Genomic DNA, 25,225 nt, shown 5'->3' on the forward strand with positions numbered 1-25,225 from the left:
TAAGAAGCTTTTTAGAAGAAAAGGGTTTTCTTGTATGCTTCATGTCTTTGTGTGTTTGTGTATTAGCATCAGATTCAGGTAGAATCTTGTGATTGAATTACACAAAATATTTTCATTTTTCAATCTTTTGTCTACTTCTTGTCTGGATAAATCTATTTTTGGAAATCTATAGATTTGTTTGATATCATTGATAAATTCCTATTGTGAATCTTGATTTGATTTCATTTTGAAGATATTTGTGTTTGAGGAATTAATTCTTTTGAAACCCTTATTCTTTTAAATTTTATTCAAGTTGGTTTTGGTTTAAAAATTGAATTCTAGAATGTAAATTCAAATACTTTTTTTGGGTTTCAATATTAGAGCATTCTTTGCATATATATATATATATATATATATATATATATATATATATATATATAATGAGGGGGTGACTTACTCTTTTTTATTAAATAAATAAAATATATTTATTTTGGTGGGCAAGGCCACAATCCCCCACCCACCCCCTTTTCTTAACTCCTCCCTCCCTTTATGACAACGAAGCTATCAGCAACCATTTATGGCTGCACACGACAACTATGTTGCTATGACAACAAAGGTACTGCCATAGGTAGTACTTTGTTGTTGTGACAACAAAAGCTGCCACAACAGAGACGTAGTCTGCGGGCTTTAAAATTTTAATGGTAAGTCTTTTTTTTAGTCTTTTTTAAAGTTTAATTTAAATTTGTTAAATTAAAATAATTTCATAATATTTATATTAAATGTTAATTTTATGAAATTTTACATTATTAAATGTTAGATTTAAATTTTATAAATGTTTATAGTTATTAAATGCTATAATATATAATAATAATAATATTATATTCTTTTAATAATTATGATTGTTAGATCAATAATTACTTATTAATAATTTAATATATATGCTACTTTATTAATAAATTAGTGATTATTAAAAAATGGCAAGCAGAGTAGGCATTAATGTGAAAAATGCAAATTATATGTTTAAAGACATGAAATCCCAAAACCCTAGCTAGAAGAAGATAACGCTAGGGAGAAACCACACTAATGCATCCCCCTTCAATAACAATCTCCATGCAAAGGCCAATTTTGTTGTAGTAATGATCAACTCATTTTCTATCCTATATGAGCAAAATGATCTAGAGCAACTTGACGCAAAGCAGATCAATCTCAAAAATTTAGGGGCCACTTCAATAGAAATTCTAGAAAACAGTATAGAAAAGATTGGATTCCAGACTTTGACAAAAGTGGTTGTGAATGTCAGGACCCAAGCCAACTTGGACTCAAAATAGGTCTCTTCACCCTACTCCGATTTGGAAAAGACTAGTAATCCTTTGGTAAAACCCCTTATTCCTAATTATGAATCTCCCAATCTTCTCTACTCCTTGGGCTTGCATAGTAGTCAACCTATCATTTTCCCTATGAAAAGCCTTGATAATCAAATCTAGTTTTTCAATCTCATTAAATATGAATATCATAATAAAAATTATTTGTTCTCTCAAAAGATAGGGTTTCTATCTAATTCCTTCGTTGATTCCTTGAATCCTTACAAGATTCACCCTAGGAAGACTAAGATCATAAGTCTCAATTCTTCCTTGGATTCACCTCATTCATACATCCCTCCTTATTAAAAAAACTCTTTTTTCCAAATTTCCCGCTCATCCTATCTCTTAGGCCCTCTCGACTTGTAAACCATATTCAATCAAAGCTAAGGAAAAATTCCTCATTATTAGTAATCAAGATAGCAAAGACCGTTGGAAGCAATGCCAAAATGTTGGTATATTTTCCTTTTGGAAAGTATTAGAGATATCATAGGAGGCTAAAAAGAAAGAATCTCAAAGAAAAGAAAAGGAAAATTCTTAATGTTAGAAAATAACAAAGAAATTATTGAATTACCAAATACAGAGGATGGTAAAGGAATCAATCCTATTTTAAAAATACAAACTACATGTGTAAATCAAAGCTACAAAGAACCGAGCATAGTAAAAAGGAAAAATACTCAAGATTTGGCAAGCATAAGGCAACAAGGAGCAATCATTAGCCACAAAACATTCAAGAAAGGATAAAAAAAAGTTAAAATGGACAAGGATACAAGATTAATAAATGGGGAGGAAAAATCAATAGGAAAAATGGTGAACAGTATTGAAGAAATAGAAAACAATGTCCTATTCACAGATGAAGTCCCAAAATAGGGAAAGCTTAAGTATATAGAAGAGGATATGGTAACCCTATAGAAATAGATAGAAGATCCTCTAAAGGAAACTAGAATCAGTAATAAAGAAATAACCAATAGGTTTCCCAAATTCTAGCAGACTCCAATCTTAGGAATAGATTCCCCTGATCTTAATTCCAGTGATCATAAGGTAAAGGGAAGTGACCAGAGTAATAGAAAAAGAACCTTAGAACAAGAATTTCAAGACTTTTTAAACAATGATTCAATAAAGGATGAAGACTTGGAAAGGGTAATCTCATATGAGACTGAGAAAGATAATTTGGAACTATTAACAAAGGAACTGATTCAAGTATTTAGATTTGAGAATACAGATAAGAGTAGTGAAATACAGAAAGAAGATCTATTGCAGTAAGATTTGAAACTAGTTGGAGGCAACTATACTTTTGAAGACTTAAAGAGAGATTTGTTAATTATTGAGGTTGAAGATAAAATAAGTAAAGCCTTACAATTAACAGAAGATTTACCAATGATAGTCCAAGGTGATGACCTTGAAGAGGATGGCATCAATAATTTACCAACATCAGATGATAACCTCATAAATGATCAGAGATTTCTCATAGAACAGATATTACAAGAATTAGTAAATGAAGATAAAGATGAAAAAGAAGGAAATGAATCTGAAATTACTTTAAATGCGCAAGGGAACATAGAGCAGTTGGGTATTCAAATGAACCAAGAAGGGATAATTTATACCAAATATGGAAAAATGAAAACTAAAAGAGGTGAGAAATCTCTTAAGGAACTCAGAAAAGCTGACAGGCAGGGAAAACAATGGCAAAAGATCAACTAGTTGCTTAATCTAGGGAAGGGGAAGATCCTTCCGAAGGAAGTATGAAGATCACTACTTAGAATGCTAGGGGTCTAAATGCCCCTAGAAAAAAATTATTACTAAAGCATAACTTAAAACAATTTGAACCTAAAAGTATTATACTACAAGAAACAAAATTAAATAAGAAAGAAGGAACTAGGCTAGGAAAAAGGTTATGTAGTTAGAACATTAACCTGCATGAATGTAGAGGAGCCTCAGGAGGTTTAGGTATGATTTGGAGTCCCAGGAAAGTTACTTTAAATATATTAAATTCAAATAATTCTTGGATGAGCAGTAGAGTCAAAAGCATCAAAACTAACCTATAGTTTATTTTAGTAAATATTTATGGCTCAATCTATAACACTGATAAAAAAAATCTTATGGGGCAAAACTAGTATATTTATCAATAACCATAGCAATGAACTTATTCTCATAGGGGGTTATTTTAACACTATTTTAAATATAGATGAAAAATTTGGTGGCACCCAAAAAACTTCTCAAGTGTCAAAAGATTTTTTTAAATGGTTTGACCTAAACAACTTGCTTGACAAGAAAGATTCTCTTATATAGTTGAGAAACTAGATAGATTTTTTCTCAAAGGAGAACTGCATGATTCAAATTTCAATATCCAATCCTCAATTCTACCAGTAGCAAGATCAGACCACTACACTGTTCATATTGAATTCTCTAAATCTTTTAAATCTATTAGAAATCCTTTCAAGCATGAATAAATGTGGTTTTTAGACAAAAACTTTCTGGAACTTATTAAAGAATGGTGGAATCAAGGTAATTTTAAAGGTTCTAAATTGTATATTTTTGTCTCCAAAATGAATTAAAGAAAACATTCTTAAGTGGAACAAAGAACATTTTAAATATATATTTAAAGAAAAGTTAGAGATTGAGAAAATATTAAAATAACTACATTTATAGGTAATTAGAAAGGGAATGGATAATGACAACTTTTCTCTAGAAAAAGAATTACTTGCTAAGAAAGAAAACATAATTGCTAAAGAAGAAGTCTTTTGGACACAAAAGTCAAAAGAAAAATGGCTAGCAGAAGGAGATCAAAATGAATTTTTTTTTCATAATTCCACATGACATAATAGATCTAAAAGTGAAATATTAAGAATAAAAGATCCATTGGGTACTATCACTAAAAACTCAAATAAAATAGCTAAGATCTTTGCGAGTCACTTTCAAAACATTCTAAACAATTATGATAGCTTGAATAGGGTAGCTCAAGAAAAAATACCCAAAGCCATACCTAAAGTGGTTATGTTAGAAGATAATAAAGCTTTGAACAAACCTATCTCCTTGGAAGAAGTTATATTGGTATTATTTAGCATGAACCTTGACAAATCTCCTAGTCCAGACGGATTCCAAACCTTCTTCTATAAAAAATGTTGGGACATTATTGGTGTTGACCTTTGGAAAGCAATTGAAGCATCAAGAAATGGTGGATTTTTTTTGTCTAAAATCAACTATACCTTTCTCACCCTAATTCCTAAAAAAGATGACCTTGAAAATCCTGGGGATTTTAGACCTATAGTTCTTTGCAATACTATCTATAAAATCTTATCTAAAATTTTAGCTAATAGACTTAAATTGATTCTTCCCAAGATCATATCAGAAGAACAAACATGATTTGTTCTAGGTAGATTGATCCAAGATGGAATTCTTATCATTCAAGAAATGCTACATTCAACCAATAAGAATAAAGTGGCAAGTGTGTTCATGAAATTGGATATCCAAAAAGCATATGATATGGTTGATTGGAGGTTTTTATGTAAAACTTTAGAAGCCTTTGGATTCTCACACCAATGGATTAATTTCATCTACCAGTGCATCTCCACTACATTAATTTTAGTCCTTATTAATGGGACCCCTGAAGGTTTCTTTGACACTTCAATAGGTATTAGACAAGGAGCTCCTCTTTCACCTTTCCTATATATTATTATGGTAGAGGCCTTTGGGAGAGAAATTACTAAGGATCACAATGAGGGAAAATAAATGGAATTTCTATAATTGGAAATATCCCCAATATTACCCACAAACAATATGTAGATGATACTATTCTATCATGTGAAAGTACTACAAAAGAGGCCCTAAACATTGGATCTATCATTTAGCAGTATATGGAAGCATCGGGTCAAAAAGTGAATGTTGCAAAATCTGAATTTTTTTCCATTAATACCAAACCTGAAATGGAAGTGTAGATTCCCAGCATCTTGGGGTATAAAAGGGGCATGTTTCCTTGTAAATAATTAGGAATCAAGTTAGAAAAATGAAGTAAATCTACTAAGGCGTGGTAGCATACTCTAGATAGATTGGATGCTAGGATAGCAGGATGGAAAGATAAATGGCTCACAAAAGCTAGTAAAGTAACCAAGATTAGATTAGTGTTGTGTGCCCTCCCAACCTATCTGCTTTCCTGCCTTCTTTTATCTAAACATATTAATAAGAAGTTTAAGGCAAAAATTAGAAACTTCCTTTGGAATAATTGTGATGACTCAAAAAAATTAGCCCTCATAAGATGGGATAACATATGTAAGCCAAATGAGTTAGGAGGTCTAGGTATTGAAACTTTAAATTGGAAAAATGAAGCATTAGGGGTGAAACTCACTTGGCACCTTTTTGTAAAAAGGGAACATAAATGGGCTAAAATTATGTATAGCAAGTACCTTAATGTAGTTAACCCCTATTCCATCTTTAGAATGAGGACCCTCCCCAAAGGATCTAAAATTTAGAATTTTGTAGTCAAAAGTCGTGGCCTTATTAGAAAATATCTCACTTAGGACATTGGAAAGGGTGATGAAGCTTTATTTTGGGAAGATTCATGGGATGGGTATCCTTTAGTAGACAAAATGGGGATCCCAGAATGCATCAAAGAGAAATTAGTTAAATCCTAGGGGTGCAAGGTCTGTGATTATGAAACCAAAAAAATGATCAATGGAATCACAAGCTGGGAATGGAAATCTATGGGCAATATAGACATGGAACTTGTAGCAAACAAGGTATATGAAAAAATAATCCAGAGTAGGAAAGTCAAGAAATTAGAACTAAATGACAATTTGATATGGGCTACATCAAAAGTTGGCAGGTCTAGTGTCAAAAATGGTTATAGAACTCTCATTAATACCCAAAGATGGGATGAAGTGGAAATCCCACTAAAACTTTATTTGGATTCGTCATGTTTGCTAAAGGTAGGTTTCTTTTTATGACTAGCATTTTAGAATAAGATTCTTATGGCTGACAAAATCTAGATGTTGGGTATTGAGGGCCCATCAAGATGTGTGCTTTGTAGAAAAGATAATGAAGATAATGATCACATCTTATATAGATGTACATATACGCAATATTGTGGGGCTAGAATGCACCTATGCCAGCATCATTAGTTGATTTTATTAAGGGCTAGCAAACAAATAGTTATAAAGGCATCTATAGTAGAATATGGAATATTTTCACATATATCCTCATATGGGAGGTATGGAAAGAAAGGAATAGAAGAATATTTTATGACTAGGATATGCCGCTTGATGAGATTGTTAAAAAAATTGAGGCATGTATAACTGAGACTTTAACCTCTCACTACAAGAATACCCAACAAGAAGAAGGATCTTTTTTGAGATGGGATCATCCAATGAAAAAGAATTGGAAAAACCTCATTAATCCTCCATTCACATATAAAAAGAAGAATAAAGAAGCAAGGGAGAAGTGCAAATGGAACCCCCCCCCTCCCGATAGGGTGGACCAAGTAAAATTTTGATGGAGCATCTAAAGGAAATCTAGGATTTACTAGAATCAGGTGTATCATTAATAATGAGTTAGGAAAGTGGATTTTTAAAAGGGCCAAATCCATAGAGCCTATGACTAACAATCTAGCCAAACTAGAAGCATTGCAAGAAGGCCTCAAAATTTCTCTAAATTTAGGCATAGCTAAGATTATTATTGAAGTAGACTCACAAATTGTACTAAACACTATTAGGAAAATATTGATGCCTAATTGGGTCTTAAACTCAAAATTGGAAGAAGTTCTTAATATTCTAGACCATTTTGCTGAGACACAAATATGTCATTTTTTTAGGAAGGTAGCAAAAAGCTAGATCAAGTGGCAAATGAGGGTGTTGATGGAAAAAATATTTTGGTCTTCAATGATAATTAGTTTTAATAGAAGCCCGTAACTCTTATTAATTTTTTAGTGGTCAGTTATAAGAATTCCAACTAACATCATATAATATCTCTAACTTTAACCAGACAATTCATCCAGATCAACCTTGTAGAACATCTTAGGTATTTAGGTTTCCTTTTTAATAACATCCCCTCCTTATTAATACCACATATCATAGTGCTTCTTTTACTCTTCTCATTTTGTGCTTTCGTCCATGTATTATCAAATTTCCACATTTATAAGGTAGATTTAGAGGTAGACAGAGAGTTATTATGGGCCTACCAAACTGGTTATATCGTTAAAAGTATAGCTAATTTAGACATCTTTCATAATAGAAGTGTAGTTTCTCAATTATTATGAGAACAATTCTATAATACCAATCAAGTAATCATTAGGAGAACTTAATATTTCTATTTTATGTTCTTCTACCCACCTTTTAACATCTATAGTCTTTTGTTCCCCTTACTTCTCCATCATGAAGTGTGGTTAGGCTCCATCTGGTATTGGTCCACATTGGCATCACATAGCTGGCATAAGCTAATGTTAGCATAAATCTAGGCATTTCTAGATCCTTCACTTGTAGTTTTTTTCTATTTATACCTATTTCATCCCTATCTCTTTGAGCTTAAGCTATTTTTAAATATTATTATGGATACCAATATCTATGTTTTCCATGTATCAAAAGTGTGGACCATGGCATTTTGTGGCAATGTGAAGCCTAAGAGATGGAGTCATCTATTAAAACTGGTGGACAATATGACAAGGATCATGGTGAGCCGTGTCCTAGGAGAAGGGACTTTCAACTATGATTTCTTATGGAGAATTAATAGTGATATCATAGGGGCATTCATAGGCTATTTGGCCAGAGCCAAAGTAGATAAATGGGCAATGATAAGACTTTGTCATAATGTTTTTGATCTAGTTTGGTATATAGGTTTGGAAGAAACCATCATGAGTTTAGATGAGGAACTTAGGGTTCCTCTTCCAAAAATGTATATGGCTCATCCACTTGGGAGTTTTGATTTGGCCATTTTACCCAGATGCCCTTCTCTAGTTATTCAAGAATATAAGTTCTTTGACCAAGAATGATTGAAAATGGATGCTAGAGTTCATTTTCTCCTTAGGTGGAGAGGGATTACAGAGGATCGAGGCAAGGCTTGGCTTAAAAACTACCTCGACATTTTTAAATCTTATTTCCATCTAGGTGTGAAGATAGAGAATCTAGAAGCACTAGAATTCAGCATCCCTAACATAGAAAAATCTACCAGGGAAAAGAGTGACTTTGAATTCCCACCCAATTTCCAATCTAAGAATTCCAAGGATATCGAAAAAATTATTATGGTTTTCTAGAAATAGACATACGAGTAATATGTGGATGACTAGTTTTTGAACATCTACTATCGGTTTGAGGTTTCCCCTTCTTTTTTTTCTCTATTTTTCCCTCAGCCCCTTCAGTTATGTTCTTATCTTTGTTTCATTTTTTTGTCTTATCCTTTTAGCCCTGAAGGCGATGCTACTCATAGGTTGTGAGGTTGGCATGTCATAGGCAATCATTGTATGTATATAATGTCTCTTCATTTGGAATAGTATTATAAATAGTATGCTTTGTTTTGAGTCTATGTAAGAAATTAAGGATAATATTAGATGTTACATAGGTCGTTGCTTGATACTTTGAATTTTGGTATCCTTTATAGGCAAAGATTAGTAAGCTTGTTTTCATTGTATAGTAGCTTGGTTTTCCCTAATCCTAATTTCTATAAATTCATGATGATATTAATATATATGAATGTATTTTCCATATTAGTGGTGAGTTTGTTTATTCCTTTGCCTCTTCTCAATGGTGCATTGTGTCTGGATTGAATCTACTTAGGATGAATTATATATTTTGTTAATAACTTCGAGTTCTGTTTATAGTTGAGAGAAAAGAAATGTTTGGCCAAAATTAGACTAACGATGATAATAAAACTAAGTAGTTTTAAATGATCCAAATCATCCTAGAAGTTTAATTAAGTAATCATACAAAGCATTCCACAAATGCAATTCAAAAAAGAAAAAAATCTTAATATGATATTATTAAATGGCATTATTTGAATAAGTAAGAGTAGTAATCTCTTTTCATATGAAAGAACTAACCACTAAAAGTTCAGTGAGTTTCAGACTAATATATTAAAACCCATTTTTTAGTGGGAATCTAAATAACTGATGTGGTTTCTGGAATTGATTAAAGAATGTTAGGACTAAGTGAATATTCAATTAAATTTGAAAGTGATCAGCTTTATTGGGATTGACCCCTATATTCTTGTTCCTCATGGATTATCAAAGCTTTTTAGTGTACTACCAAGAACTCAAATCTTCAATTGTTTTTAACTAACAACACTAATGTTTTGCTCTAAGTTGCATAATTGATTAGTAGGATCGTAAGGTACGTGCGTCTCAACAAAAATAGCTAAGAAGGGGTACTTATTAAGAGTATAAAGTTCTGGCTAAAACAATTTTCTTAGATACAGGTTTATGATTGATTGGTATAGGAATCATCAAAGTTTACAAAATTCAAAAAAGGACTCTAGTCCTCTTCCTTGCAATGATAATAAAACTTTGGAGTATGAAAACTAGGGTATGCCCCTTTTAATAATGTAATAATAAAGGACTACAGTCTTGGGAAAGACTGGAGGTTTTCTTCTCCTTTCTTTCCTACCAGTGCCTGTTTGAATGAGGATACTCTTTTTTTCTATATATATTAAATTAATATAATCAAAGGCTTCTACTATTTACCAATAAAAGAAATTAGTGATTATTATTATCTTTAATAATCTAATGACTATTGAATTAAATATTAATAATATTAATTAAAATTGGAGTTAATGGATTATGATATTGTATGTGAAAAGTACATTAAAAAATTGTAAACTTTAGAAAACTAAAAAATGGCAATGAAATGAAAACTTAAACCTTGATGTAAACTCAAAACTATGAAACTACATTATTAGTTGTATGCTTTCTTGTGTGATTATGTTTGGGGTTGACTTAGAGTGTTGACTAGTTCAGGATGTCTACTAGAAGCCAAGAGTTATTATTTTGGTGATAACATATGATGTCATGATTGGTTTATGTGTACTTTATTGGATCAATCTTGTTACGATGGTCATATTAGTGATGCTTGTATTTTGACTAGTGATTTCGATACTTGTTAGTTGCTCATTTAAAGAAATGATGTATGGTATGTGGTCTTTTGAGATCATTTTTTCTTTACTAAGCTTAGGATAGGTTATATGTATGTTATGTTGGGAAGTGCCTTGCAATGGAGGCTAAGACCCTAAAGAGGCTAATGGGTAACGCATTGTAGGTTATTTTAATAAGTGATAACACTACATTAAATGTGAGTAAAATTAATTAATAAGAGTCATTATTTTCGTCACCCATGCCTTGAGTTCTATTATAGGCTAGGATCAGAGTAGAGAGGACACTTGGTTGTGACCATGCATCATTAGTATACCTTGTTAGTATCAAAGGATACTAGTGCCACATAGAGTCACTAAGGGGGAAAAGGATTAAAAGAATAGCCAAGCAACTTTAGATTTGGATCATGAAATGACACTTTCCCACTAGCATAATAGATTCCCTACATGTCATTATAGCCTCTAGGTTCAAATGTCATTTATATCTTGATACCTTTGAGTTATATTGCTTTTAGGTTTTCCTTGACATAGATGTTGGATTTGACTTTTGAGTTTGTTACCTTGTTTGGGACTTGAGACTATCTCCTTAGTGCAGTGGGAGTGGAACTTATTGGATTAACACAAGGTTAGTTGTTAGTGATTTTTACTTTTACCATTGAGATCTATCAGTTCGATGTCATGGCTGGAGTTCCTTGTTTTGTATTTGTTTTCATTCTATCTTTGTGTACTATGTTGGATGGTTATACTTATTGTATTTTATTTTATGGATCTTAAAGAGATGATGTAATCTATTTTATAATGTATATTCTTTTAGCCTTTCATAGCTTGTGACATGTACAGTGGATGATTGCACATTCTTATTATTGCCAAGTGGCATTCAGGATAATTGTATATTATTTAAATGGATTTGAACCCATAGTAAATCTTAAATGTGGACGTGTGATACATATTGGTTTTAGTATTAATTAAAATTAAATGTGATTCAACATCATGGGATCCTCAAGAATTTTAATATGTTTTATGGTATGTGTTGATGTGTATGTTATTGCTTCCACTATTTTATATATGTTGTTGTTATGTTATTATCTTTAAAAAAATGTTTGGAAAACTTTGTGAAACTTTAGGTTAACTTCTTTTGGGTTCCTTGGCAAGAAATTGCACCTAAGGTCATAGGATTTTATTTTGTTCAATAAATAAGAGTTTAAAGTAGATTATAAGGAAAAGATTCAAAAATTCCCTTAAGATGCAAAATGTTGTCATGATGTTGCAAAGTTGTCAAAGTGCAACTTTGACAACTTTTGCAAAATGGTCATTAGTTTGTCTTTTAATAGTACATTAGTTTAAATATTTGTTGGAACAATTTGAATAAGGAATTTTTAATCTATTGGATTGATTCATGGTGTGACTTGCAATTTGGAATACAATTCAAGGCTTTTTGGTGTTGTCCAATAGGATTTTCCATTGTTTTAATGTTGTTCAATGTACTTGCATGGACTAGTATGCATTGAATCCCTAAATCTTTTATCATGAGTACATAAACATATGAGATATATTTCCATTTAATTTGGTTTGAATTATTTATGTTATATTTGGAGGAAGAAATAAGTAATTTAGTTTAGACTACTTTAAGGAAGCATTCATAACGAGGGTATGAAATCTATGGAATTTCCCTAACACTCCATCATGGGAATTTGATGATTCTTGAAGGAATGTTAGGTCACTCTATATACTACATAATTTCCATCAATTCATAATAGTATCATCAAACCCATATTTTTGTCATGATGCTACTTGGCATTTCAATGTGGCAAGCAAGCTTAAAGATAAATTTTCATGCTACATTTTTTTTTTTTTTGAATGTGTGTCAAATAATTATTGTTTTATGATAATTAATTATGGAGAAGTCTGGATCATTTGTCACTTTTACCTTGAAAATAGTCCATTTTGGAAGTGTTAGAGAAAGCCCTCATTGTTTAAGGGTTTATATAAGCCTTTATAGTGCTATTTTGGTTGACCTAGTCAACAACAAAATCCACATACCATACTATAAAGTTTTATTCTTGATTCAAAATGGTATCATAATCTAAAATTTAATTGAGGGTTGTTAAGGTGATTTGGGAAAAATATAATGCCTTTTTCTTGATTAGGAGGGTAATTATTTTAGGTGGCCCCTAGGCCTAATTACACAAAACATTGTTGTGGGTCTTTCATATTCCATTAAGATGGTCAAAGTGAATAAAATGGGTTTAGTATACAGTATGAAGGAAACTCACACATATCCTACATGTATTGTTGAGGAGATCCTAGGTTGCAAGTGAAGAGGGATACCTAAGGAGGGCTTAGGAAAGAAGGGTTTGGTGTACATAAGGGTTCAAAAACCTCAGAGTAAGGTTAGATTAATCTACTAAAGATAGCACCCTAGAGGGGTATCTTAGATAAAAGCTTAAAGAGAACTCAACGTTGGATTGGTTGGAGGGAAATAGGACCAAGTTTGGTGCCTAAGAGAAAACCGAGGAGCAAAACCCTACAATGTATTGTGCAATACCATTGCACTTTACATTGCCTAATGCTAAGGTCATTACAAGGAAATGTAAATACTTTGTTTTACTTCCAAGGTCATGTACTAGGGACCAATTACCAAAATCTCTTGTACAATAGATCCTTCTCTGTTTATCTATGTGTTCAATAGTGTGATTTCCTTCATAATATATGTATAAAATATTTTCACAATAGTTTTCCAAATTGCTCCATCTTATAATCCAGTCAGACATCAAGAATAGTACATGATTGATAAATTTAGGTTACAATTCAAAAAAGAAGAAGGAAAATCATTACATTTTGGCATTATTTTCATATCATAAGAGTTTAGGAATTATAAAATATCAATAGATTCCTTTAACAAGTTAATCCAAATCATCCAAGGATGAAGAGAGAGTTGGTGTGAAACCCTTTTTTGATCAACAAAACCTTGATTGATATAACATAATCATAGAATGAAAAAATATATCAAGAAATTCATGAGCATAAATTTCATCTCAATGTAATCTTCTACCATAGGAAACCACTTCTCTAGTATATATTTATGCAAATCTTCCATTGCATCTATCATAAGAAACTATATCTATAGATCAAGCTATTTATTTAAAATAACAGATAATACTAACCACTTATTGATATAAAATGATTAGAGGGGTTCTTGAGGCATAATGATGGAATTTTATGGGCTACAACCACAATCCCAAGAGGGTTTCTACCATGGTGGTTTCATAGTACATCTACAAAGGACACCTTAAATGGTAAGGGGTACCTCACAAGGATAAAATAACCACAAGAGACACTTAATGGGTGAAAGAATTATTTTGGGCCTTAAAATATATTAGTGCACCTAAGAGAATAATTCCATATAAATAGCTATAATATCTACAACTAGGTTGCAAGTGCATGAGGTGTTGCATCTAGAGAAATCAAGCAAGATGTATCTTTTTATACTTTTGAGAGGACATTGAGCCATCAAAAAGCTTTTCATGTACATTACATTACATCTTTCTTTTACTATGTAATGCTTCTAAATAAAGCCACCCAAGTATAAAATGAAATAAAAATAAAATAAAATGAATAGTAAAATGCCTTATTTTTTACAAATATAAAACTTGGAGTGTTGAAATAGTTTATTAGTAGTGATAACCACTCAAGAATTGTTGTTTCTTTGTCAAAATGGTTATATTTCATGGATACATTATTTTTTATTACAAAAATATTCTTAATTTTTGTTAAGCTGTAAAGTCCACACATCACAAATAGGTGGGGGAGGAGCATGAATCAATGGTGATAAAATAAAATTAATTCTAAACTTACAAAACTGATCACCAAGAATTAAAATAATAATGCAAAACAATAAAGAACTATACAAAATAATTACACCAACTTTTGTTTTCAGGAAAACCCTTCATTAGAGGGAAATAATCTAGTGGGGATAACACTCATAAAATAGTGTACTAATATATAATTTCCTTGTGAAAGGATGTTCCCTTGCTAGGTGGCACATACAATGCATTTAGTACAACAATTACTATGAAGGGATAAATCCTTGTTAGAAGACCTTTAACCATTATTAGAAAGTTCTAACTCTATTAAGAATTGATTAGAACAAAAGGATCATAGGTTAAACCTTCTTTACAAAAGGATAACAAATCTAATAATGTGAATTGATTGATCTACAAGTTACTTTGTCAAAATAGTTCCTTTGAAATCCACTAGAAATGATAGATTATATTCATACCTCTTCTCAAAGCATCCAACATCCTCATCCTTTTTTGACAATCCAACATTGAGGATCACATCTATACTCATTATTCGACACATCTCATACTTCATAAATAAAATAACCCTCCATTATGCACATTACAAATAATTTATTGGGTCAACCAATTAGGGTTTTCCTAATGTACAGTAAACTATATAGGACCATGCTAAGGCATATACACCTCATCAAGCAATTATACAATAATCACATGAATTGTTCCACATGATAAATTAAAAAATTAACACTTTCCAATAACAATTCACATGCTATAATGATCTAGTCAATTTCCATTAATATGTATCACATGTTACACATTAGCAACCTTCCTAGAGTAAGCCAAATAACACACAAATCTGAACATATGCACATGAACAAGTCTTCTATCACCTTCCATGTGTTAGAATTTGAAAAGATTAATAACCTAGAAAACTAGTGCAAAGAATATATATCTAACTATGAATGCAAATGATACAAAATCAAAATAACAACATAGAGTTGGTATCCAAGAGAGTAATGCAAATGCTAGAAGAAAAATAGCATTAAGAGGATGCAAAAACAAGAGATCGAGTACAAATAAAAGCCAGGTAGCATGCTTATATAGACTAGGAAGAGGGAGGAGATGGCAACACCAACCAATGAGGAGCAACCATCTATCAGACTAAAGATAACAAAGTATCTTCCTAAGATAGCTAATGGATGCTCATGTGTCGGAAGGTGACACTTCGCAACCACTTACTAAATAAGACATGCTTTATTAACCTATGTAAGATTATTAAAAGTGTAGGAAAAACCTAGCAATGTAAGGAAAAATAAATAACCCACTAGGAAATAAAAAAAACTACACTAACACCATATTGTCTAGAATTAAATCCTACTTACCATCAAGCTACAACAAAATTACTGGAATTGTCTCTGGCATACATTCATACACACTTATTTTCTACTAGTCTCAACTAAACAAATTGCTACTTGTCTAGAATATCAAATAAAGTACATCAATCATAGACATGATGTCTACACTCCTTCTACACAAATGCATGTTTGCATATTCAAATATGTCAACCACTACCTGCACTGAACTGATCAATGGACCACTATTTACAAAAGCTGATATCCGAGTTTGTCTTTATGTAAAGAACACATGTTGACATCAATGACAAAATCGATCATTAATACAACATTCTTGCAATACTCCAAATGTCAACAAATTCTCCTACTTCCAACAATATTTCTATAAGTCAAATTGGTAAATTGTCATTCTTCCTAAAGCTTTCCAATAGAACCATCGAAATTTGTACTTGACATTTACTTCACCTAGCTCCTATAATCTAATCATACTCATACTTGACATGAGTAAACCTCTTATATATCAATAGTTCAAGTACAAGATGAGCCAATATTTAACAATAGATAATATGATAAAATCTTTATCTCATTGTTTTTTGCAACTTCAATCATAGTCCCTTATGTATTTCAGATTATTATAAGAATTATTAAATTATAAGCCATACTACTTAGTATAGTTTCTTGTGTCAAATAAATTAATCTTATCATTAATCCCTTCACTAATAGTTATTGCATGAACTACCTCTTTATCTATAATCATTAAACCTTTCATTTTCATCTTTCATTTACATATCCAAATTTATTTCTTAGTAGTTACCATAAATTTATTTTCTTAAGCTAAGCATTTTTCATTTCTTAACCAAGCAAAATATTCAATATAAAAAAGAAGTATGCATATTGATTATCTATATAAGAATGAATTAAATACAATGCGTATAAATTTGAACTCATAATCATAAGTTCATACTATGATTCATATTTATTTAAATGATCTCTGCTACTTAGCAACTTATAATTATTTTTAAAAATACCGAAGTTCAACTCACATTACTTATTCATTCTCATCTGGACTAAGGACTATAAGTACTATAATATTATTAACAGGATTTTTTACTAAACATCTATCAAACAATGAATTGACCTTACTATTATCAGCCACTATGATTTCAAGCCACGAGCGCTTATCTGAACAACATGCATCATACAATGAATCAACTTTATCATTTACTTTATCATTTATCGTTCTTATTTGACGTGGAATTTTTCCTCTATTATTATTCCTCTGCACTTATTGTATTCAGCCTTTTGAATTGTAACTTGTCGTATTTTGAAAATTTTCTAAAAGCGTGAAAGTAGGTATTCTATCTTTTCTATAATTTATTCTAGCCAGACTTGAACAACTTCAGATTATTGATTTAAAAAACTGAACAGATGGTGTTCATTATTTTCAAGCTTCCAAAGCAAGCAGTGTACGAAATCATTTCGTACCTTAAAAAAACACAAATGGGCCCTCAGATATGGTTTAAATGGTTCCTGGTTTGCAAATCTGGCACGTTGTATTTGACAATATTGGGGAGATCCAGCTGTGCTATGCAAGCAAAGTCTGACACGAACTCTCCCCTTGTTTATAACAATTATTCCATAGACCCTACACTTTACGCATACGCTTCACGCTGACTGTGTTTTTGTAGTGCATTGAATTATTTTTTTCGATATTCTGTTAATGGATATGTATCAAGTAACGTAGGTACATCATCTTATTTTCTTAAATTTGATATTAGAGAAAAATAATAAAATAATTTTAACTTTTATTAGGTTAAACATAATCTATGGGACAGTCTGAAATTAAGTAAATCATTTTTTTTTATTAAAATTGATAATTAGTGCATCTAATGTTTTAATGTGTTCTTTGTTGAATAAGTTATTCTAATAGTGAGTTGTTAAAATGTTCATAAATTTATCTCAAGTGTCTTTGTAAACAATACGTTCAAAAATAAAATGTTGTTCAGTTTCTACATTCATAGAATTGCAAAGAGAACAAAATTGTTCGGAGGCCTCCTTAGGTCTTTTCCAATGCAAACTTTCACAACTAAGTTGATGGGAGTTAGTCCTAAGGTGGGTAATAAGAATTTTTGCTTTCCAATGTAAACATTTTAAGATTGGTCATAACTTAAATTGAACTGACCGGTAAAATAACTAATATAATATTTGTCCTTCCCATCTGTCCCATTACCCCATCTATAATATAATATAATGAACACTATTATTTCTTTAAGAAAAATATATTCTATTTATACATCTACTTCAATTAAAAACATGATGAACTACAACTCTTTCATTGTAGAGCTGGAATCACAGTTTTTTCCCCAATCCTCATCTTTCTTCTGTCTGTACTTTTCTTGTAATCCTCGTGATGAAGTACAACTCTTTTCCTTGTATTCCTCACAGAGGAACCACATTTCTTCGAATCCTTATCCTTCTACTGTTTGGAATGAGCTTTCCTTGCGTCATATGTACCTACGTAAGGTATACCTGCGGCAATTCTGCAACTTTCACTGATGGCAGCACTTATTCGACAAACTTGAATCTGGTTATCAATGATCTGTTTCTTGACGCACCTCAAAGTTCAGGGTTTAACACTTCTTCCCGTGGACAATCTCCCAATAGGGTCTATGGTCTTTTGCAGTGTACTGGAGATATATCGCCAGTGAAATGCTCAAACTGTGCACTTGAAGCCAATACAAGTATTCAAGAAGTTTGCGCCAACGATATAGGTGGGCGAATATGGTTGGATGACTGCTTTCTACGCTATCAGAATTCTAATTTCATTTCAACTCTTGATAATACTGTAGCAAAAATCGCAAAGAACAGAAATACTATAACCGATAAGGCTTTCAAAACCACAACCAGCAGCCTTCTATCAAATCTGTCAAACAGAGCTTATATCCCTGCAAATAAGGGTTTCGCTGCTGGGTCGGCCAATTATAATGCTACTGGTGTATTATATGGTTTAGTGCAGTGTTGGAGAGATATATCAATACAGGATTGTAGATCATGCCTGTTTCAAGCGAGAATAGAATTGCAGGCTTGCTGTTCTTCAAATCAAGGAGCCCGGGTTTACTATGGAAGCTGCAAGGTGAGATTTGAGACATGGCTCTTTTTTGAGTCATCTCAGTTGTCCTCTCCCTCCCCTGAGGGATCCACTACAAATACCTCCACACTTCCAGCTGTTTCCAAACCTGCTGCTGCTCCTCCTCCAGTAGCCCCTTCACCTAATACGGTTAATGGAACTTCAACAACATCGAAAAGTATGTTCAAAGAATTACATTATGTTCTTTTCATTTAATTAAAGCATTTCCTTTTTTCTAGATTGGATTGTGTTTAAATTTTTGACATCAATGTTTCCACAACTCTTTGTTTCATAATTTGAATGTAAGAGGATAATAGAATCTGAGCAGATGGTGAATCACAGATAATGTAATTTAAAACATTCATGTAAAAAAATTGCAAACAATTGAATGTAAAGACAAGAAATGTTTTCTTTTTAATTTTATAAAAATGAAAAGTATCTTAGATTTTTTTATCATTTACATCTTAACATTTGTTTCAAAATTGAATGGTTTCATAGATCTCATAGTTATTGGAAAGTTACCAGCTTCGCTTGAATCTGTAAACCCTTATTGGAAAAGATATGCTCTTCTACTGTTTTTCCCATTTTTGAGGTTACAGCTATTTTTAGATGCCACACTTAAAATTCAAAATTGAATGGTTTCATTGATCTCATAGTTATTGGAAAGTTACCAGCTTCGCTTGAATCTGTAAATCCTTATTGGAAAAGATATGCTCTTCTACTGTTTTTCCCATTTTTGAGATTACAGTATTTTTTAGATGCCACACTTAAAATTAATAATGAAGACAGCATTTATTAACTTGCATTTAAATCTCTCTTCTTCCAATGTGGGTGAGCGTCCTCTTAAGAGGATTACTTTTCTGACAAGTTCAAAGAACTAAATGAGGGGTTCATATTACCCCTGTTTCAGGTATCGTAGGCTGATCCCGTTTCTAGGTCTTTTGCTGGCAGTTTCTTTGTTGTGAATTACTTTTGTTTATGTGTAAGACTTGATGTTACCTTTCAGTAATATTCGAATTCTATCCGACTTGAATTATCAAAACTTGCAAAACTTGCATTCATAACATCATCTTTCTTTTTTAGTCCTCTTGCAGTATTATAGAGCCAGATTTCTAACAAATGTTTATTGTACTGTACAGAAAAATCTTCAAAAACATTACCCATAGTTCTAGGTATTATTGGAAGCATTGTTCTGGCGTTAGGTGTTTGTTTGATTGCATTGAGAAAAAGGGTTAAATCTGTCATTCACGGAAGGGCAACTACTACCACTGCTGACAATCAAGGTGCTTGTTTTGGATTCCATTTCTAGTTTCTAAGGTCATTCCTTCTTATGGTTTTACTCTAGAAATTTCTCTAGGCTTAACTCAGTTTTCATTATCTTCTATAACTGCAGAGGAACGTGGATTTTCCTCCGATTCTGGTTTGCTTATGCAAGAGCAACAAAAATTTGTATTCAGCTTAGAAATGTTAGTAGAGGCAACAGAAAATTTTCATCACAAGAATAAACTTGGAGAGGGAGGTTTTGGTGCGGTATACAAGGTGGGTCAGTAGTTTAATCTTCGTTTAAACTAATGTCTTTTTGAATGGGGATCTCTAAATCTATTTTCTATGTTGTAGGGAATAACTAGAGATGGAACGGAGATAGCAGTGAAAAAATTGTCAGCTAAATCTGCACAAGGAAAGAAAGAATTTATGAATGAAGTGAAACTGGTGGCAAATATTCAACATAGAAACCTTGCAAAGCTACTAGGATGTTGTGCTGAGGGAAATGAAAGGCTGCTTGTTTATGAATATTTTCCTAAAAAGAGCTTGGACATGTTTATCTTTGGTAAGTCATCATTAGTCATATTTTTTACTTACAAAGATGAAGATGAAGGGGTTACAATGTTGTAATAAATTTGGTTGACAGATTCGGAGAAGGGTAGAGAGATAGATTGGCAAAAGCGTCACAACATCATCTTTGGAATTGCACGTGGGCTTCTCTACCTTCATGAGGACTCACAGCTACGGATTATTCATAGAGATATTAAAGTAAATAATATTTTACTGGACCACAAACTTAATGCAAAGATAGCAGACTTCGGTTTGGCCAAACTTTTCCCTGAAGATGAGTCATATGTTCATACAAGAGTTGCAGGCACATAGTAAGCATAATAATGACAATGAACTTTGTATACTTTCAGATTCAAATTAATGACTTTAATTTTTTTTTAAATGTGAATATATTTTCCTAATAGTTGTATTTATCATCCAATTATTTTTCATTTATAAATTATTCTATTTTTTAATATAATTTCAATTTGGATGCAGCGGTTATATGCCTCCAGAGTATGCAATGCAGGGGCAGTTGTCGGTTAAAGTGGATGTCTACAGTTTTGGAGTGGTGTTGCTTGAAATAATCAGTGGAAGGAAAAACGTTGTTGTTGGTCTTCCTCCTCATATGCAAAACTTGTTAGAATGGGTAAGAAATAGGATTTATCCTTGTTCATTTGAAAGTGTCAAGCATTTGTATATCTTAATTTTATAATTACTTAAAGCTAAGGTTTCAACTTATGAGTACTCACGGATCTCTCTAGAGATCATTAAATACTGAAAGGTCTAAAAGTGTTCATTTTAAATTGATTTCTAATATCTATTGTTCTTTGCATCAATAGTTGTTCACTCAAAAATGTCAGCAAAAGTCCTAACAGTCATGACTAAATATGTCAATACCAGTGCACAAATGGGCTAATTACCAAACAAAATCATTTTTTGAATTCCTTTAATTTTTGAGTTCAATAATTGTTCACTTATTGTCATACTGACCCTCAATAATCACTCACTTAAACAATCTCGCATATACAAATAGTTGATCATTTATGTATCAATAGCCGATATTCTTTTACTTTTTATAGCTCTTTTTATTCATGATACCCCCAATTATCACTAATAAAAAGCTCCAAAATATGGTAACACGTGTACTAATAGCTTTCTTGGTTGCTAATTGGTCTATTTGTGTGAAAAGTACCATTTTTTCTTATGAGTGGCTATTGGGGAGTGAACATAACGGGTATCCAGTGAGTGTTTTAAAATGACACATTTTTACCACTTCTCATTCCATGGCCTTTACATAAAGATCCTTACATGTCAAAATGCTGGAACCTTATCTTTAAGTTCTCCAGTCACCAATGGAGGCACAACGAAAAAATCAGCAGAATTTGACTTAGGTTTAGGAGATCTAAATGCGCAAAGTTAGCCTAAGCAGCTACTTGATTTCTTCTCCTAGTGTACATTATTACTCAAATTGAAACCTTAACTTTTTTAAATAGTTAAATGCTTAATCTTTACCCTTAAAATTTTTTTGCCATAACCACTGATAGTGTTTGTTTCCATTCTCATCTGTTACTTTTTGATATTAGGAAGCCTCCAAAATTCTCTTATTTTAATGAGATGTGATACAGGCATGGAATCTATTCAAGAAGGGAAATGCGTTGAATCTGGTAGACTCAAAGGCATCAGAAATCAATGAGGAGCAGGCGTTAAGATGCATTCATGTTGGGCTTTTGTGTGTACAATCAGATGCAGCACTTCGTCCAGCGATGTCTAATGTTGTTATGATGCTCTCCAGCAGTTCAGTGACTTTGCCAAATCCTTCAATCCCTGCCTTTGTCCGGAGTAGCGAAAGCATGGGAACATCGTCTCAGACCATATCAGGGATGACCACGTCATCTTCTCAAAGGATTCCATCTATAAATGAAACCTCCCTCACTCGAATGGAAGCAAGGTAAAGTAACAGAAGCATCAATTACGCACAATTCATTGTACGCAGTACAAGTGCAATCCTGCCTGTTTCGCCGGAAACATGAAATTTACCGGGGAGTGCTGCCGGAGAAAGAGGACCTCCCATTGCGGGGAATATTGTTAGCTTCAAAGGCATGTGGAGAGGCACATGGAGCAGGTAAGGGGGATTATTTTCTATCCTTACTGCAACGAGGGAATCGAGTTAAGTTTATTGGTACCTGCACACGGTAGTGGGAATCTCATTTTTTTAAAATGGCGTTGCAGACCTTTTCTGGCATCATGTGAATTTGGTTTCCAAGGCACAGCTTGTGGATGGGAGTAGTGATTGTTACAGTTTACCATGTAAACATAAATTTCATAAAAATTTAGGTCCTTGATGGATGATTCTAAACATTCAAAAATTATTGTTGTAATGGATAATATATTAAATTTCAGTCTCATATAGGACTTTGCAGAATTAATGAATTAGTTTTGTACTAATTAATTGATTTGTGATATTGCTATCATGATTTAACTGTGTGATTTTGAGTTGAATCCATCTCTCATGAGAATAAATGAAACACTTAGCACTCATTGGATCTAGGTGATGCTCACAAGGATGAAGCACCGGGACTTCCCAGTAGGTCACCCATCCTAGCACTACTCCAGCCCAAGCACAATTAACTATGGAGTTTCCTCCATGGTTAAGCCCAAAGCTTGCAACCCCATTTGCAAAACCTTCACCAAGTGTTGTGCCTTATGAACCATTCATTAGAAAGCCTCTTAAGCTCATCAATTGATAAGTAGGAGATAATTTCCACAGCAAGTCAAATTGTGATATTGCTATCAGGATTTAACTGTGTGATTTTGAGTCAAACTCATTGACATATGTTTCATAAGTAGTGAGGAAGCCTCTTAAGCTCATCAATTAATAAGTAGGAGATAATTTCCACAACAAGTCAAATTGTGATATTGCTATCAAGATTTAACTAGGTGATTTTGAGTCAAACTCATTGACCTATGTTTCATAAGGAGTGATTCAACATGAATCCATCTCTCATGAGAATAAATGAAACACTTAGCACTCATTGGATCTAGGTGATGCTCATAAGGGTGAAGCACCAAGAGGTTACCCATCCCAGTACTACTCCAGCCTGAGCTTGCTTAACTACTAAGTTTCCTCCATGGTTAAGCCCAAAGCTTGAAACCCCATTTGAAAAACCTTCACCAATCTCCTACTTATTAATCTATTGATGTTAGAGATTGTAATTAATATAGACAAGACAAGAGTCTACAACACAATGGTAAATTGTGAGCTTTTGATATATACTTCGGTTGATTACCCATTAATTATATCTTGGATTTAACTAATTTAATTAGAAAAACAATACACTAATATAATCCTTGCTTCTTAAATATTATTTTTAATTATTAAAACCTTCTTATTAATTAGCTTATTTATTTTTAAATTAAATAATTTTATATTTATTAAATAATTATTAAGTATACTATATTTTTTATGTCTAATAAATATAATTGAATTATAATTATATTTACATTTATAGCTGAAATTATAATTAGTTACAACACTTGTTTAAGTTGTGATTTTTAAAGTTGACATTATTCTTGAGTCATTACATATGACAATAAGCATTAGATAAATTTAATTTGTGACATAATGGGTTTGGGAGTCACTATGATTATAACTTGAAAAAAAAAAATCTATAATATTCCATCCAATTATTACACACAAAATTTAATTTCCCAACTATTCAAACCTCCCCATTAACAAGTTTTATTTTGAAATTTTTAAACTAAATTTCATTTTGATCTAAATGTTGAACCACCTCTACAAATTTAAATGACAAAAAATACTTACAGTCATTTAAATTTGTAGAGGTGGTTCAACATTTAGAGCAACATAAAATTTGATGTGTTTCTTTTTAAAATAAAACTTGTTAGCCAAGCTAGTCAATTACCAACATCCTTGGCTACCTATGGATGTTCCTTGTTGGCTTGGAAAGTTACACCATACAACACACATACAAACAATAAAATGTTGTGGAGGATTCATTGGCCAATTTTGGCTTGCAATTTCAAGAAATTAGGTGTTAGTGGTAGATGGCCTCTCTAACAACACACAACCAATCTCTTATTGAAAGGGAACACAATTTCATACCTAGGAAATGATGGTTCCTTGGAATCACTATACATCTTATTGGAGTTTAAGGAAATGATAATTTTCAAATGGGCCACCTTTCCTATTTAAATTTAAAACTAATTGTCATAAGGAAAAGACAGAGTCCTATGACAATTAGTAAAGTGGGTTTTATTATTATTTATTGTTCCATAATTACTAATTCCTTAAAAATTATAGAGATTATCTCCAATGATCTTGTTTTAGAGAGATCAAACTTAAACATCTATTTCCTTTTACTACTATTTTTGGCTCAATTCAATACTCACATTTATTAGAAAATTGGGTGAATGATTTTTTATTAAATGATGAAGGTTGCTTACATGTACCATCGAGTTGACATTTGGGAAAATTATTTATTAGCTCTCCTAGTAATAACTTTAGATATCTAAAATATTTTTTTAAGACTAAACTCCAAATTGTTGGTTTATCCATGATTAGCTATCTCCGCCAAAAGGGTCCTTGTGAAGAGGGAGTTTAAACTCTTTCAATCTAGAGTTCTTGGAGGGTTTTGAGCAAGAGTTGGAGATGGTTGGTGATATAAAGAAGATTGAGCCTCCAAAAATTGAGTATTACATGTGGAAAAACCC

The 25,225-nt window shown here is 32.1% G+C and overlaps 1 protein-coding gene across 1 annotated transcript in view; it reads left to right on the forward strand.

Annotated features, from left to right (window-relative positions):
- LOC149560485 (cysteine-rich receptor-like protein kinase 15) overlaps positions 1-22,899 on the forward strand; it is a 50,078-nt gene extending 27,179 nt beyond the window's left edge. The window contains exons 10-14 of the mRNA XM_089824700.1: positions 20,115-20,218; positions 20,297-20,507; positions 20,589-20,823; positions 20,990-21,140; positions 22,120-22,899. Of these exons, the coding sequence (XP_089680826.1) occupies positions 20,115-20,218; positions 20,297-20,507; positions 20,589-20,823; positions 20,990-21,140; positions 22,120-22,446 (1,028 nt within the window). The 3' untranslated portion in view covers positions 22,447-22,899. The remainder of the gene's footprint in view (positions 1-20,114; positions 20,219-20,296; positions 20,508-20,588; positions 20,824-20,989; positions 21,141-22,119) is intronic.
- Positions 22,900-25,225: the final 2,326 nt, after the last annotated feature.

This window comes from Cupressus sempervirens, chromosome 4, assembly GCF_028749045.1.
Source record: "Cupressus sempervirens isolate cs-2001-9-10 chromosome 4, ASM2874904v1, whole genome shotgun sequence".
Classification (NCBI taxonomy): domain Eukaryota; kingdom Viridiplantae; phylum Streptophyta; class Pinopsida; order Cupressales; family Cupressaceae; genus Cupressus; species Cupressus sempervirens.